The sequence below is a fragment of the Eleutherodactylus coqui genome, chromosome 1, assembly GCF_035609145.1.
Source record: "Eleutherodactylus coqui strain aEleCoq1 chromosome 1, aEleCoq1.hap1, whole genome shotgun sequence".
NCBI lineage: Eukaryota > Metazoa > Chordata > Amphibia > Anura > Eleutherodactylidae > Eleutherodactylus > Eleutherodactylus coqui.
Genome location: NC_089837.1, coordinates 224,225,874 through 224,241,854, shown reverse-complemented (window position 1 = coordinate 224,241,854; position 15,981 = coordinate 224,225,874). Strand labels below are relative to the sequence as shown.

The 15,981-nt window shown below is 46.2% G+C and overlaps 1 protein-coding gene across 5 annotated transcripts in view; it reads right to left on the bottom strand.

Moving 5' to 3' along the window:
- The window catches only part of LOC136631574 (armadillo repeat-containing protein 1-like), a 29,720-nt gene extending 13,822 nt beyond the window's left edge, over window positions 1-15,898 (bottom strand). Inside the window, exons 1-5 of one of the 5 annotated variants that reach the window (XM_066605865.1) lie at window positions 15,818-15,898; window positions 15,294-15,390; window positions 6,807-6,968; window positions 4,977-5,068; window positions 3,272-3,446 (exon numbers count right to left, since the gene is read on the bottom strand). In XM_066605865.1, the coding sequence (XP_066461962.1) occupies window positions 3,272-3,446; window positions 4,977-5,068; window positions 6,807-6,956 (417 nt within the window). In that variant the 5' untranslated portion in view covers window positions 6,957-6,968; window positions 15,294-15,390; window positions 15,818-15,898. Of the gene's footprint in view, window positions 1-3,271; window positions 3,447-4,976; window positions 5,069-6,806; window positions 6,969-15,293; window positions 15,391-15,739; window positions 15,789-15,817 lie in introns of those variants that run through there. The other 4 variants (XM_066605871.1, XM_066605879.1, XM_066605857.1 and 1 more) reach the window with 4 other exon arrangements.
- Window positions 15,899-15,981: the final 83 nt, after the last annotated feature.

Here is a 15,981-nt window from a genome sequence, read left to right as displayed (position 1 = left end):
ACCACTGCCCTGACCCAGAACGGGACGAAAAACGCCGAAAGGACCTAAAAAACGTTTTCCTCTTCAATGGAACCTTTTCCTTTCTGGTTGGAATTTGTGGCAATGACGTGCTTTTGCCGCCTGTGGCGTCCTTTATCAAGTCATCTAATTTAGGCCCAAAGAGCCTATTTCCCTCAAATGACAACTTTGTTAGGACCATCTTGGACGCTGAATCGGCCGACCAGTTCTTTAGCCAGAGGGTTCGCCTTGCCGCGACAGATGCGGCGGACGCTCGAGCCACGAACTTAGCTGCATCTAGCTCTGCTGCGCATACGAACTTGTTCGCTTGTATGATAGTGTCTGTTGTTTCCAGTAGTTCACTAGGTGGAGCGTCTGCCAGAATGTCTTTCCGCAGCTGTTTAGCCCAGGCTATGGACGCTTTACTGACCCATGCGGCCGCGAAGATCGGCTGCAGGGCGGTGCCCGTAGCCTGAAACACTGATTTTGTCAATGTATCCAGTTTTCTGTCTTGAGGATTAGCCAGGGTTGCCACTTTGGCTGTTGGCAACGCCGTGCCTCTAGATAGCCGTGACACTGGTGGATCGACTACCGGGGGTACCGCCCAACCCTTTTTCAGACTTCCTGGGAATGGGTATGTAACTTCCCAAGTTTTCCCAGGTTGCCTAAATTTTTTGTCAGGGTTCTGCCATTGTTTATTAAGGACGTCCGCGAAATCCTGATGGTCTGGAAAGACCTGTCGCGATCTCCTCTGCCGTCTAAACGACACCGTGGAAGGAGTCGTCTCTACTGGTTCCTCTGTTACTTGGAGTGTTTCTCTTACAGCTATTACTAGGCTGTCCATTAGGCTCGCCAGCCGCGAAACCTGTTCATCGTCCAGATCAGAAGCAGACGAGACCGAGGAGCGTTCATCGTCTTCTGACCCACTGCCTTGACCTGTGGTAAGTATGGACGGACTCCCTGGACCCATGGCAACCATGAGAGTCTCTGGACCGCCTGGACTTGGAGGGTCTAGACGACCTCCTGGTATGGCGAGATTTACGGGAGGTGTCCTTGCTGCTGCGGGACCTCCTTCTTTTGCGTGCCCTCCCGCGCGCATATTCTGAAGAGGAAACTTCCGAGCTGGATTCTAACCGGCGTAAAATCGCCGCAGAAGATGTGGCCAGGCCGGAGACGGCAGCGGCCAAGGACCTCGCCCATTGGGGTTCGGGCCCTGGCTCCACAGGGGCAGCGGGGGGCACCGGGATCCCTGGAACCGCGCGTGCCGTGGTACACTTAGCGCAGCGGGGGTCGACTTGACCGCAGGCAAACTTAACGCTGCAAGCTGTGCAAGCGTAATGTTTCACCCTCCCCTTGGCCGGGCTGGAACCCTCTGATCTAGGGTCAGACATGGCAAACAGGAAACCCCCGGGTAGATGGGGATGCTACGTACTGCCACAGGAGTACCTGCAGGGGGGACAGGGGAGGGGAGACACCGCAAAGTGCTGCCTTGGCAGGGCTTACCCGGTCTAGCAGCTGTTTTAGCGGTTCCCCTGATCCAGCTGGAGCCTCTGGTCCTGAAGCTTGAAGGCCGTCAGGAGTCGACGTGGGTCCACCACACGGAGATAGTAGCGCTGGTGACCCGGCAGGTGTGTGGCAGAAACTGCTGTGGTGCTGCTACAGCTGCTGGTGCCCGTTACAGAAGGTGCTGCTGCTGTCCGGGTGCTCACTCTGTAGCAAAAAGTCTGCAGGGCCGTATAAGGGCTGGATGCTGCTGTGTGCTGCGAGCTGAGAACTGCGCACAGTGCTGGGCTCAGTAGTGCCAGACAAACGAAGTGTCTTGCTGCTGAGAGCGGCCATTCCTCTGCCTGGCTGCTTCTTTTAAGTCTGCCGCGGTCGGAGGGGGGCGTGGCTTGCCCTGGAAGTCCGCCCACGACCCGGAAGTGACGTTTTCCGGCCCAGCGTCGGCGCCCCGCCCCCCGGAGCACCGCGCCCGGGAGTGTCCTGCCCAGCCAGCGCCCCGCTAGCATGCCGTGCTCCTACCCCTGCTGCCGGGAGAGCTGCTGCTGCCATCCTGATGTCCGTTCTGCTCCATTACGTCCGCCCTGAGGTACCTTGCGTCGTGTCAGGGAAGCCACAGCCAGTCCGCACGTCGACCTGTCTCCAGCAGTGCTGCCCCCTATGCGTCACTAGTCAGACCGTGCGCTACTCTAGGGAGGGGGAGCCCTATGGCTGGCAGGTAACCGACGCCAATGCGCATTGCACGGTCGGGCCCCTTTTTCTTCCCTGGGCGAGACGCCGCAGAAGTGGTGGAGACACCCCCTGCCTGCGTCTCCCCCGGGAGGCCAGTAGAGCCAGGGAAAAGCCCCGACTCCCCGGATTCCCGCGAATAGCCACGTCTGCCTCCTAGCAGACACTAAGCTAAAGACTAATTAGCTGAGTGCCTGCAGGGGGGATATAGCCAGGGGGGAGGAGCTAACACTTTTTTGCTTAGTGTCGCCTCCTAGGGCAGTGGCTATATCCCATGGTCTAGGCTGTGGCCCCCAATGATACGGACGAAAAATGCATTAATCATTTTACTGCCAAGGACATAGGTAATACAGCATGACTTTAAACAATTGTTGCTAATCGAATATAAAAGCTTGACTTTAACCCCTTAAGCACCAAGGGCAGTAAATATAAACGGCGCTTGATCCTGGCCTACAGTAGAAGTACTGTGCAGGATTAAAGCCTCTGATCCTGCAATCAAGCAGAAGCAGGTTGGGTCCTCAGCTGTTAATCACAGCTGAGGAGACAGGGGAAGCGGGTTTTTAACCACTTCTGCCTTCTGCTTTGCATTCTACATAACACTCAACAAGTACTATGTACTAAAGAGCAAAAGTGAAAGTATTGCTTCCACTATGCGACCTGGTGATTACGTGACTGCCGGAAGCGCCCTATTACCACAGAGCTGCAGGGTCCTAACAGACCCTGCTCAGCTCTGTTAGTGACTGATGTCACTATAGGGAGATGTTCTCCATGGTAACTGGGGCTCCTATGGATACTTCATCTACAGTGGAAAAGTATGAAGAAAAAAATAATACAATGTGAATGAAGGTCTTATATGAGGTCATGTGGGCAGAAATGGTAAAAATAAAAAAAAAAGTTACAAAAATATGTTTAAAAAAATATTACAGAATAAGAGAAAAAAAAATAAAAGAAAATTAACTTTTACATAATTAGTTATTTTGCCAAATCCAGCCAAGCTATAGTACGTTCTGTGCTGAAAATGTCCAGATCAGCACATCACTCTTACCAGATCATCAAGCCCATGGATATGGAGTGTTACGGTTTTTGCTGTTTTGTTTGCACTTGAAATGAAAAACTGAAGGTTTTGCTTGTTCTTTGCTTCAGGTGTATGCAATGGAAATGGCTCATTTAGTGACATATAAATCCGCTGGGCAAGTAGCTTGATTCTGTTGCTGAAGTCACTGAAGAAACAAACAAGTAAAACATATCAGAGGTTAGCTTTGTTCCAATTTTGCTTTTTATTGTAAACAATACAGACTGGCCAATATTAAAAAGGCTCGCTATCATTATTATAGGATTAGCTATTTTCTTTCCAACATGCCAACAAAATAATGCAAAGAACTTGAAGATATGTTATAGTCACACACTGCATAGCTTGTGTAGGTAGTGATGCCAGTTCTACATCCTAGATCTTTTAGTGTAGAACATACACTGATGGCCAATTTATTAGAGACACCAGCACTTTTATAATGGCAGCTTCCTTGTACAAAAACTAAACATGTGACCCCTGAGTGCAGCAAAAAAACCCAAAAAAACAAATAAGCAAGTTTTCGGTTTTGTGAAAAGGCAGTGCACAGTCAAGTCCACTGAGTACAGGTGCTCCAACGTATTTGGTGAAATGCACAGCTCATTGTTTTTTGGCTTGGATGGGCTATAACACCAGATGACCAGTTTGATTGTCATTGTTGCGTAAGAGAGACTCCAGTGGGCAAAAGAGCACAAAAATTGGATCACTGAGCAGAAGAGTACATCACCTCATCAGATGAATCCAAATCTCTGTTACACCATGCTGATTAGACAGTCAGGAATTGGCACAAGCCACATGAATCGCTGAACCCTTCTTTTCAGGTACTTAGAGTAGGTCAGTACCTCTACCTAATCTGCGGCAACTACAAGAAGCTCCCCTGTCCACATGTAACAATATTCCTGCAGAACGATTTCCACATCTTATGGTATCTAAGCCATATTGAATTGCTGCAGTTATGAAACCCAAACAGCTCCAACGTGGCACTAGATGGGTGATTAGTAAAGTGGCCATTCAGCAGATATAACCCAGTTTCCTTTCTAGTAGAGAATCGTTCAACTATAGATCAAATAAATTTGTGCAAGGAGTAATTAGAAATTAATGACAGTAATAAGACAGGCCAAACTGGCTTTCAGAAAAAACTAAACTTTCCTCAGGAGATAAAAACCCATCATCGAGGAGACAGGGTTGTCTAAGACTGAGTTCACATCTGTGTTGCCATTTCTCGTCAGGAGCAGAAAATTGCTAATGACAAAAGTGCCAAATTTGCCACACCAAAGGCGTCAGATGGTTATAATGGGGGCTGACGAGTTCTTTTGTGGTGTTCATCACCATGATAGGAATAGCACTGCGTATGTCACTAACATTACAATCTAGTAATGCTTTTTGTTGGTCATGAAGAAAGTAGCATTCAAAACTATCCTATTTCTACCAAGGTCAGTTTCACACAAGTCAAATATGGGTCTACTGACCGGAACTCAGAGAATCATAGGAATTTATGATGCTCCGAGTTTGGGTCTGTAGAACCATGGTTGGACTATATAATATGCTTGTGGGAAACTGGCCTTTAGGCTTGGTGTATGCTCACAAGTTGTGGCCTCAATCGTGTAGTCATCAATACATACAAATACTCAAATCACTGTTTAAAACAATTCTAAAAAGAGACTTAGCAATAAGATCACTTTACCTGTTCTTAATGTTCTCCAGACTAGCCATCATACCAAGCTCACGCCTCATTACTTCACAGTGGTTAGGATTTTCAGATAAGTAGTGAATAGTCTATTAAAGGAAGCAAAAACACCACAAGAAATTAAAAGCTTGGGATATATATACTAAATTTGCTCTTATTTGTGAAAGTGAGCAGGTTGGGTAAGGTTCACGGGCGAGGTGTCATTGCGAGATCCGCGGCAAAAATCGCAGGCGGAGCTCGCAGGACACACTTTCCATAGGAGAACTATGGAAAGCGCAGCCTACTGCTCAAGAGCGGAGAATCATAGTGTTTTTCCGCTCACATGATTAAAATCGTGGCATGCTGCGGTGAGCCTATCTACCTATCTATCTATATATAAAAAGGTGAAAGCCCTCACTGACTGACTTGCCACCAATTCTCTAACTTCCCCATGTCGTACAAACATGAAATTTGGCACGAGCATTCTTTAGGTTTTAAATAGGAAAACTTAAGAGGTCACAACTTGAAAATTCAATGCTAAGTGCAAAAGTATTGACACCCCTATGTAATGTACCTAATGTCATTCTCTAACTTCCCTGTGTCATGCAAACATGAAATTTGGCACAACCATTCTTTAGGTCTTAAATAGGAAAAGTAAAGGGGTCACAAATCGATTATTCAATGCTAATTGCAAAAGTATAGGCACCCCTATGTAATGTAACTTCCCGATTTCGTACAAACATGAAATTTGGCACGACCATTCTTTAGGTCCTAAATAAAAAAAGTAAAGGGGTCACAACTCTATTAGTGCACCCCTCTGTAATGTAATTTCTTGGTGTTGTACAAGCGTGAAATTTGGCTCGAGCATTCTTTATATCCTAAAGGAGGAGAGTGGCAGGGGTGGCACATTCTGTAGAGGGACATCGGTACATGCAGCCTGAGGAGAATCTAACACTCCTATGTGTATGCATATTTTATTCCTCTGTTACTCTAAAGTAACCTTGACTTCAGAAAATTATTTGTGCAAACACCACAAACACCTATATCAAATGAATTCGGGCAAGACAAAGTATGCCAGCTAGTCATTAATATAGGCTCATCACGAGACCTTGTAGTGCTCCCCCCTCCTTCCCTGCAGTGGAATATCACTAGCGATATTCTGTCCTTTTTGTGGACAGGCAGCCTAAATGCCGAGAATCAAATTCCATAATATTAGGGAAGTAGATACAAAGTAGCTAATAACAAACCCCCAGTAATTTCTATATTAGGTCACCTGCCTAAAGCACTATAGGCTAATTTATGATGCTGTAAGACAACTTGACAGGAAGCCAGGCATTGTAAATTTTTATACTCATCCTGTTCCTAGTTCCCACATTGCCCGCTGCTGAAGTCTTCAAAAATCTGATTTTTTTCAGAGTCCTGTCACACATGCTTTCTCATAGACTTGCATAGGAGCAAGTCAATGAGCAGACTGTACAGGCAGGCATTGCGGAAACCAGGAAGCGGGTGAAAATGAAAAATACATCACCTGGCTCCCTGTCACCTGCCCTAACAGCACAAGTTAGTTTATGGTGCTTTAGGCAAGTGGCAGGTTCCCTTTTAGATCTTATGTAATGTCTTCTTTATGAAGTCTACACTGGCTCTGATCTCCAATCTCTCGCCACGGAGCTCCACTGCTCCATTAGCACAGATGAGTAGATGTTAGAATCATTGTGGTGATTTTTCAACATTCATCTCAGTACGAGCAACATAGAAGCCCCCTACTGACCTTAAAAGACGCCTAGTACAGAGATACTCATCTGTGGTGGTTCCGATGTGTACTATAAAACCTTTCGCTTCATGTCTTACCTGAAGAGCAGCTTCAACCACATGCAAGTCCTGGTGACTGAGGAAAAGGATCAGACCTGCCAGGCAACTCCTGTCCCTCACAATACTGAATCTGTTCTGTGGGTCGGAGGCCAGGTTCCTCAGATGGGTAACAACAGACTTGGCATCCATGCTTGATTGAACCTGTACATCAAATGACATAGAAAGATCACAAGATATAAAAAAAAAAATGGATGACATCTTGGCACATTTAACCTTCTACACAAGCCGTAGTTTTGCTGCAGACTTCACACCCAAATCCGAAGTGGAATCTGCAGCATTCTGTTAATTTCGATGAAGTACGGCGCCAGTTTTCAAATATTTACTGAATTGGGTCATACGCATGAGTGACTATTTCCCGCATTGCATTGCACCACAATGTGGGAAAAAAGAAAATTGTGACATGTCCTATTGTTGGGCATGCCCTTGCATTACCCATTGTTTTCGATGGGGCTGAAACAGCATCGCACCACGTGCTAGGTGCACGCAAGTGCGATGCGAGGTTTCCCATTGGGGAACACTCCGTAATCCTCCGCTGCGTCTGAGGATCGCTACTTTCCCAAAGTTATGCGAGACATTTTTGAAATTGCACGTTGCCAAGCGCAATACCTACATTCATAGGGGTGCAATTTGTCAGTATTTTTTAAAAAACATGATGAGTGCTTTTTGCACACCAATCGTTCGTGGAAAAAATAAAAAAATGTAGCATGTCCTATCTTCGTTTGCGGAATTTACAGACTGAAATAGCCCATTAGAGTCTATAGGATGGAGTAAAAACGCAGCATGCATATTCACTGCGTCCTTTACGCAGGATGCCAGGACTAGAGAGATGGGCGCAGCAAGCCCAAGTAGGTGCCTGAAGTGGAAAGCATAAGTGGAGGTGGTAAGGAATTGCTGTCAACCAGGTGGAGCCTCATCCCAAGTGGAGGGAGGAAATTGCAATGCAGAACACTACTTGTCGCTACCTGCAAAGTAGAACTCTTGCAAAAAAAATGGGTGTAGTAGAAAAGTTTATATTAAAGAAAAATCAGCAATAATATGTGTTTCAAGGTGGGGAGCCTCTTCATCAGTTAGGCTGAAGATAGACTATAGGTCGATAAAAAGAGGAAGGTAGGTAGGGGAGCAAATATTAAATATAAAAAAAATAGTAAATTAGTAACGCACAGGGTTGAGCAAAAATAAAATCTTACATAAACATAAATGAAGGATCCTCATCAAGTAAATAAGCACTTGGTTAAAGAGGAGAGAGAAGAGTTGAATGAACAGGAATTAGTGCAAAAATGCAGAAAATATTCATATAGGGCGTAATGGGACATGGAACACGGTACACATATATTCATGTACAATATGTCTGATGAATAATAAATTAATCAATATCGTGTGAGAAAATTAATTGAAGTTCCATTCTAATAGAAATAATGGTAACAATACATACAAATAGATATACATCAAAGCATAGGCTACTAGAACTAGAATAAATGGATGCAAAATTATATAATGATAAGCTTTTCCAATTATCTTCATATAATACAAAGTATGCTGCATAGAATACTACATGTGTACCTGTGGTCACGGGACTAATAATTAGCACTGATGTATTTTGTCTCCACCGGAAGAATGGGTGGAGATATGTGTTGGCCTGGTTGAGTTGCAGGGGAGAGCTTGACACCCACAACAGTGCTCTCATCTCCCCTGCCGAAGACGCTGCTGTCAGTGTCTCGCCTCCCATCTGCCATGCCGACTCTGCTGCTGTGCTCCCTGGGCCGCTGTGACTGTCAGCCGCAGTGGGCTGTCTATCGACTCCCTCTGCCCTGGCGTCCCCGCTCGCACCTCTGCTGTCACTCCGCTCCTCCAACCCTCGCTGTCACTGTGTTTTCCCCATGACATGTGGCGGTGCCGCACTCCCTCACTCTCCCCCGGCGCTGTCCTCCCCTCCGTGCTTCCGGTCGCGCTGTCAGTGTCCTCCCCAGCTGCCGCTGTCAGTTTCCTCTACAGGCGCCCGCGATCCCTCACTCTGCCCAGACGGTCTGTGCCCCCGGCTGCCGCCCGCTGTTAGTCTCCTCTTCGGCAACTGTGCTAAGACAGAGAGCGGGGCCGCCTTCTGGGGCATGGGGACGGCATGCCATTGTAGTGACCCAGTACATCATCCTGGTCCCCTCCATGAGTGTCATACATGTTTGTCTTATGTTGATGCACTGTCTGGCTATTTCCAGTATCTCTGTTGCACAGCTGCAGCTCTAGAAGGGTTAAATGTTTATTAAAATCCAAAGCCTGCATGTAAATGTATGAAGTCTGTCATGTCATGTGGTATGAGAGAGGGTATAAATAAGAATGATTGAGAGCGGGAAAGTCTCTGGTCCATGTCATCAGGAGGGTTGCTGCTCAGGAGGTCTAGGTACAAGGAGACACCTTTAGTCCTCATGTACTAAAGCATGGAGAAGGAGAGATTTCCCGTACGATGTATGATTGGATGTTAATGGAGCGAGTCGCAGAAGGAGAAAGAACACTTGTAAGTAACTATTTCTTCAAGGCCACTGCAGAGGTACTACTTCACTGTCTAAGTTTCCTACGCGACCGTCTGGAGTCTAGATCACCACGTAGAGGTACACACTTTAATTGTCACACCCACGTGTCTTCAAAACTGGGTGGAGCTACTGCAAGATAATAATCTCTGTTCACACACGTGCATCTTTTAGCTTGTGAGAGCTGTGTGGAGGTACCGAATTCTGAAGACTAGCCTTTTACCTGCGAAAGGTAACTGCCTTGTTATAATTGTACTAAGTTTCCAAGTAAAGTTTACCAGGCTCTAACCGTTCCTAGGGATCTGTGGTACCAAGAAACTGTCTTACACGGAGTTTATTTTTCGCCAAGGGCAATACCGGTGTGTGTAGGAACAGTGGCGTCACCCATGACAACTACAACCCCTATTATCCTGCTTAATGGGCATTCCCTATCCTAGGGCTGTCCCAGGTGGCCTGCAGTGTTACTCTGGCCTTGGCTGCGTGTGTCCCTCCGGGAAGGAGTCTGATAAGTGCCACTGTGACACGTCAGCACTTTATCCTCCCAGCTCCCCACATATGTCAGGTCTCCCTATGGGACGCTGCACTATATTTCAGGGAGGCCAGCGGCAACACAATTACAGTCGGTCCCATTGCAGGGAGGCTGGCGGGGAAGCTGCTTGAAGCTGAGACAGGAAAATGTCGCACAGCCCAGCCAATCAGCAGCTGTGGGCATACCCTATACCCCCCACAGCACAATCCCAGGTCTCCACCCATTTTTATGGTGGAGCCAAGATACACCAGTACCCTGATAATTTTACTGGACAGGAATCAATGTGAGGTGTTCCTTATAACAGATGCAGTGCTTTTTCTTCCAGTATTTTGAGCTGGAGGTTCCGACGCAGACTTAATACCGGCCCTAGCTGAGGGTAAATAATATGAAATGTCCACCCCATTGGTTTAAGATAATGTAAAATATATGGAGAAGGGGGAAAGATTTAATAGATTGGTAATAAGAGCAACCATTCATAAATGGATGGTGGTAAGACTAATAAATTAGAAATGATAGATATCAGTGGTAAAAATAATTCTTAACATAAATGATACATGAAATGTAATCTATAGCTATAATGCCAAGTAATGTCTGGTAGATGAATTCATTGATCAGGACAGTAGAAGTTAATAAAATGAATTTTGATGGGCACAGTAAATAAAATTGATGGCTGTTAAAAGGAACATAAAATGGGCATACATAGGCATGGCTTGTAAGCTATAAGTTCACAAATTACCACCACCCAATTAATATAGAAATTAACTCATTGGTATAGCAATAATGAAATTGTGATGAAATAAAACTATTATGAGCATAATCAATTACAGACTGAAGATGTGTGATAAATAAAAAATGAAGCACATGTACATGAAATGGAATATTAAAGTCAGGATATGATATGAAAGTCTGCAAATACTATAAAATACTGGGGTGTAAAGGACTTACAGAATATAAGGAGTACAACATGATTACGTCCTCATATTTTCATGACTGTCATTTAGGCCCATTAATTTCAGGGTGTTTAGTGTAAAGATCCAAACATCTCACACCTTTCCAACACCTCAGACCTGTTAGGCCTCATGTCCACGGGGAAAATGTGATTTAAAATCCGCAGCGTTTTTCCCGCACGCGGATCCGCGCCCCATAGAGATGCATTGGACACCCGCAGGTAGTTGAATACCTGCGGATGTCATTTTCCCCTGAGGCGCGGATTGCGTCTGCGGGAAAACACCTGCAGCATGCTCCATTTAAGTGCGGGTCTCCCGCGGGGACTGCTCCCGCAGGCTTCTATTGGAGCCTATGGAAGCCGTCCGGATCCGCGGAACACCCGTACCTGAATTTCTGCTCTCCAGCGCGGGAGAGCAGGAGTCAAAGAAAGAAAAAAAATGGAGTGCCTGGCGCATGCGCGCTGAGCACATCCGCCGGGCCAAAGAAAGAAGATCCGACCGCGATGGAGGGAAGATCCGCAGCGTCCGGAAAGGTAAGTTTATTTTTATTTTCAGCCTCATGTCCCCGGGAAAGGAGGGACCCGCTGCGGGATTCTGCATAGAGTATCCGCGGCGGGTCTGATTTTCCCCGTGGACATGAGGCCTTAGGGCTCCTTCACACGGGCGATAAAAATGCGTGTTTTTTGAGCGATGCGAGAGTGAGTGATTTTCAGTGGCTTCATTCCCATTAGTGATTTTTTTCACTGATGTGATGTGGAGTGAGGAAAAAAAAAGTCAATCGCAGCATCGCCCTATCTTTCTGCGTTTCGCTTTTTTTAAAATCTCCCATATTTCCATATGCGGCCTCCTTTTTATTGCATCACAAAGCATGACCTTGCAATTTTCATGCGATGCGGCTTTAATATTGGAGACTATTGTCCATCACGAGAAAAACGTGAGCAAATAGTGAGAGAAAATCACGCAAGAAAAAGCATCGCTGACACTCAGATACCTCATGAGCAACACTGCGATCGCCGGTGTGAAGAAGCCCTCAATGGTAGTTCTAGGGACTTTTCCAGGGGCCATGAGGGTGAAGTATTCAAAAATCGCAATTGTGTGCTAGTGCTGCGTGTGTGAAGATGCCATGTTTTAGGTAGCCATTACTAATATCAGACATGTGTTTTCGTATAACGACAATATAATGGTTGTGTGGTGCAACCGACATATAGCAGGAGCACACCAGTAGATAATTGTTTATCAGATTTTGTAATTTAAGGAAAGATTCGTTTAACCCCCTACCCCATAGGACGTACAGTTACATCCTGCAGCGTTGAGGTATGTATGAAGATAGATAGTGGGGCGATCTCTCTTCATACAACCGGCACCCACCAGCAATAGCTCCAATAAGCTGCGCAGCTAATTGGAGCTGTTAACCTTTTAAATGCCTCCGTCAATTCTGACAGCGGCATTTAAATCCCCCGGCTGACGTTCCAAGGTCCAGAGAAAGGCCAATGGGCTATCATAGCAGAATGCCTATCAGGCCATGCTCTTGGGGCGGCTTGATAAATTGCCTGTCCGATAGCAGCATAATGTAATGCTATGGCATTACATCACGCTGCAGGCGCAATCAAGGCAAAAAAAGTAAAAATAGGTTTAAAAGAGGTTTACTAATTATTTACCTTTTGCCATATTTATAGTAAAAGAAAGTCCGATCTATCAAAGTAACGCATTAATTACCCCACATGGTGAACGTCGTCTGGGAAAAGAAAAAAAAAAAGCTAGAATTGTGCTTTTTCGGTCATCCTGTCTCGAAGAAAAAAATGTAATAAAAAGCAATCAAAAAGTCGTATGTACTCCAGAATGGTAACAACAGAAACTACAGGACACCCTGCAAAACCAGCTATGTTTCCAAAGAAAATTTAAGAAATTATGCGCTCAGAACATGGCGGCAGAAAATAATTTTAAAAAATTAAATATCTTTAAAAATAAATAAATTTGGTATTGTAGTAATCATATTGACCCATATAATAAAGTTATCAGGTCATTTTGGTTGCAGTGTGTATGCTGTAGAAATAAGACGCACCCAAAGGTGGCGGAATTTGGTTTTTTTTCATTTCACTCCACTAAGGCCTCCCTCACACCGTGTGCAAAAAGATGCCTTGAAATGCACTTTATTGCAACAGAAAAGCTAAGTGCCACGGGTTTTGAAGCAGTGCTTTCTTGGCGTAAATCTTGCGTTTTTTTGCTGTGGCCAAACCGCGAGATTCCCGCCAGGAATACGTCTGCAGGCGGCCTTGGGCAGATATTTGGCCCAAGGTCCTGTTCATGTGGAGTCACTGAAGCAAATGGGAAAGCCTCATGTCATAGCGTATCTCTGAAGTATAAAGGATTCCCCAGAACACACCTTCCCCCGCCCCCACTGAGGTAATTTATGGAGGGGTGGGTTAGACGCAGACAACCTCTGAAAAACCATAATTCCCCATTTTGGCCATATAATAATAATAATAATAATAATAATAAAAAACAACTTTATTTGTATAGCGCCAACATATTCCACAGCGCTTACATAGACAGGAGGGATACAGAAAGACAAAAGTACAAAATTACAGAACCACGGTTACATAGTAATCAGTTGATGGAAACAGTAGGGGTGCGGATCCTGCTCCAACGAGCTTACATTCTACGAATAGTGGGGTGATACAGAAGGTAAAGGGGCTGGAGATGTGCACGGTATGGCGAGGTGGAGAGTGAGGGATTCTATACACATAGACAATGGTCAGACATTTAGCCGTGTGACGGCAGAAACGGTGTGACTGCAGGAGCGGTTTATGATGGCTAGCAGGGATTGCAGTCAGTAGGTCAGGGAGCATGTTATCAGGCGGAGTACAGAGGGGTTTGTTTAGGGTATGCAGTATGCCTCCCTGAAGAGGTGCGCTTTTAGAGCACGCCTGAAGTTCTGCAAGTCCTGGATTGCCCGGGTAGCCTTTGGTAGTGCGTTCCAGAGGGCTGGTGCTGCTCTGGAGAAGTCTTGGAGGCGGGAATGAGAAGTTCGAATTAAAGAGGCACGCAGTCTGGTTTCGTTAGCAGAGCGGAGAGCCCGGGCTGGGTGATGGATTGAGATGAGGGAGGCGATATAAGGGGGCGCTGCGCTGTGGAGGGCTTTGTGGATGAAGGTAGTGAGTTTAAATTGTATTCTGTATTTGATGGGTAGCCAGTGCAGTGACCGGCACAGAGCAGAGGCGTCCGAGTAGCGGCTGGACAGGAAGATGAGCCTGGCTGCCGCATTCAGGATGGATTGGAGAGGGTAGAGTCTGGTGCAGGGGAGGCCGATCAGCAACGAGTTGCAATAATCGAGCCGGGAGTGGATGAGGGCAACAGTAAGTGTTTTTAGCGTGTCCACAGTGAGAAAACAGTGGATTCTTGCGATGTTCTTGAGGTGCAGATGACATGTTCGGGCCAGAGATTGGATGTAGGGGGTAAAGGAGAGATCGGAGTCAAATATGACCCCAAGACACTGAGATGGAGATGTCAGGATGAGGTCAGTTAGTGGAGGGTGGAAATACCAGTAAGTCAGTTTTAGAGAGGTTTAGTTTTAGGTAGAGAGAAGACATAGTGTTAGAGACAGCCGACAGACAGTGATGTTTTGGCAGAAAGGTGCAGAGATGTCACCGGAAGAGGTGTATAGCTGGGAGTCGTCAGCATACAGCTGGTATTGGAGGCCAAATCTCCTGATGGTTTGTCCAACAGAGGCTGTGTAGATAGAGAAAAGGAGGGGGCCGAGGACCGAGCCCTGGGAGACCCCAACAGCAAGGGGAAGAGAAGGAGAGGTAGAGCCAGCAAAGGAGACGCTGAAAGAGCGGTCAGATAGGTAGGAAGAGAACCAGGAGAGAGCAGTATCCTTTAGGCCAATGGAGCGAGGCATACTGAGGAGGAGTTTGTGGTCACCAGTGTCAAATGCTGCAGAGAGATCGAGGAGGATCTCCACAAGAGACCCTTCGATTGGGAATATCTGCCCGGCCTATTCCTGGTCATGATTTTACCTGTTCAGCGATATAAAGCAGGACACGTATATTATAGCCAGGTACACGGATACAACATTTGGGGGTGTTCTGGGCCCATCCCTCAATTTGTGTTTTAATCGGCTGGCCCACCCTATTTCGAAAATATAATTCATGTCAGGCTAAGAACTTCACACGACCAGTAATCCTTATTAAGAGATTGTCTTCTGATTTGATTCTTGGAGCCAAGACATCCCTGAGGAATACCGGAGGTGTCAAACCTCCCTGGCAGGGGGTAATTAATATCCCCCTGTCACTGGCTAATTTTATAGCCATCATGAAGCCAAATGCACATCAGAGGGAGGAAGGAGAGATTACAAATACAGTATGGAGGAGTATAGCTTTCCCAGTATCCTGAGCGGCAGCTGATGGACAGTTGGGTGACCCTTTAGCAATGTCGTTATACCAGAAATATGACAAATTTAAAGTCGTACCTGATATTCTGGGGCGCACACAATGTAGGGGACCCCGCCGTGTACTCCTGCTATTTTTGTCCAATAGTACGTGCTGCAATCGTCTTTTTTGGGCTGTCTGTGTGAATGTAAAAAAAAGACCCATGTGAAAAATCAGACAGATTGGTAAGGAGTATTATGTGCGCAAAACCCACATGTGTAATACGCTGTAACAATATGTTCATGTGAAGGAGCCCTAAATGTGGTGACTGTCACTTTAAGGACAAACTAGTAGGCACTGCTATGTCAGACAACGTGTAGTAGCCCCGGAGCGTGACGTCATTCTGGCTGTTCCAGAGAAGTAAAGTTATTCTTGATTAGAAAAAAAAAAGTAATAAAAAAGTCGCCTGCCTCCGCCGCGTCATACGGTAACATCACCCTGCGTGAGAACACAGCAGAACTAAGCCGGTATTTCCATGATCACCGACCTCTGTGTACAATGTACGGCTCACTCATAACACAGCGTCCATCCACCAGCCTCTACAGGTGCCCGTATATATATATACCTCACCGGCGACTGCAGCGACCTCCGTCAGGTGTCCCGCAGACCTCGGGACTCAGTGGCCGTTACCTCGCCCAACCCACAGTGATAACTGCAGATGATTGGCTACCGAATCTGTCACATGTCCTCAGAGAACTGAACCGACCAATCAGAGTGCGCATCGTGATC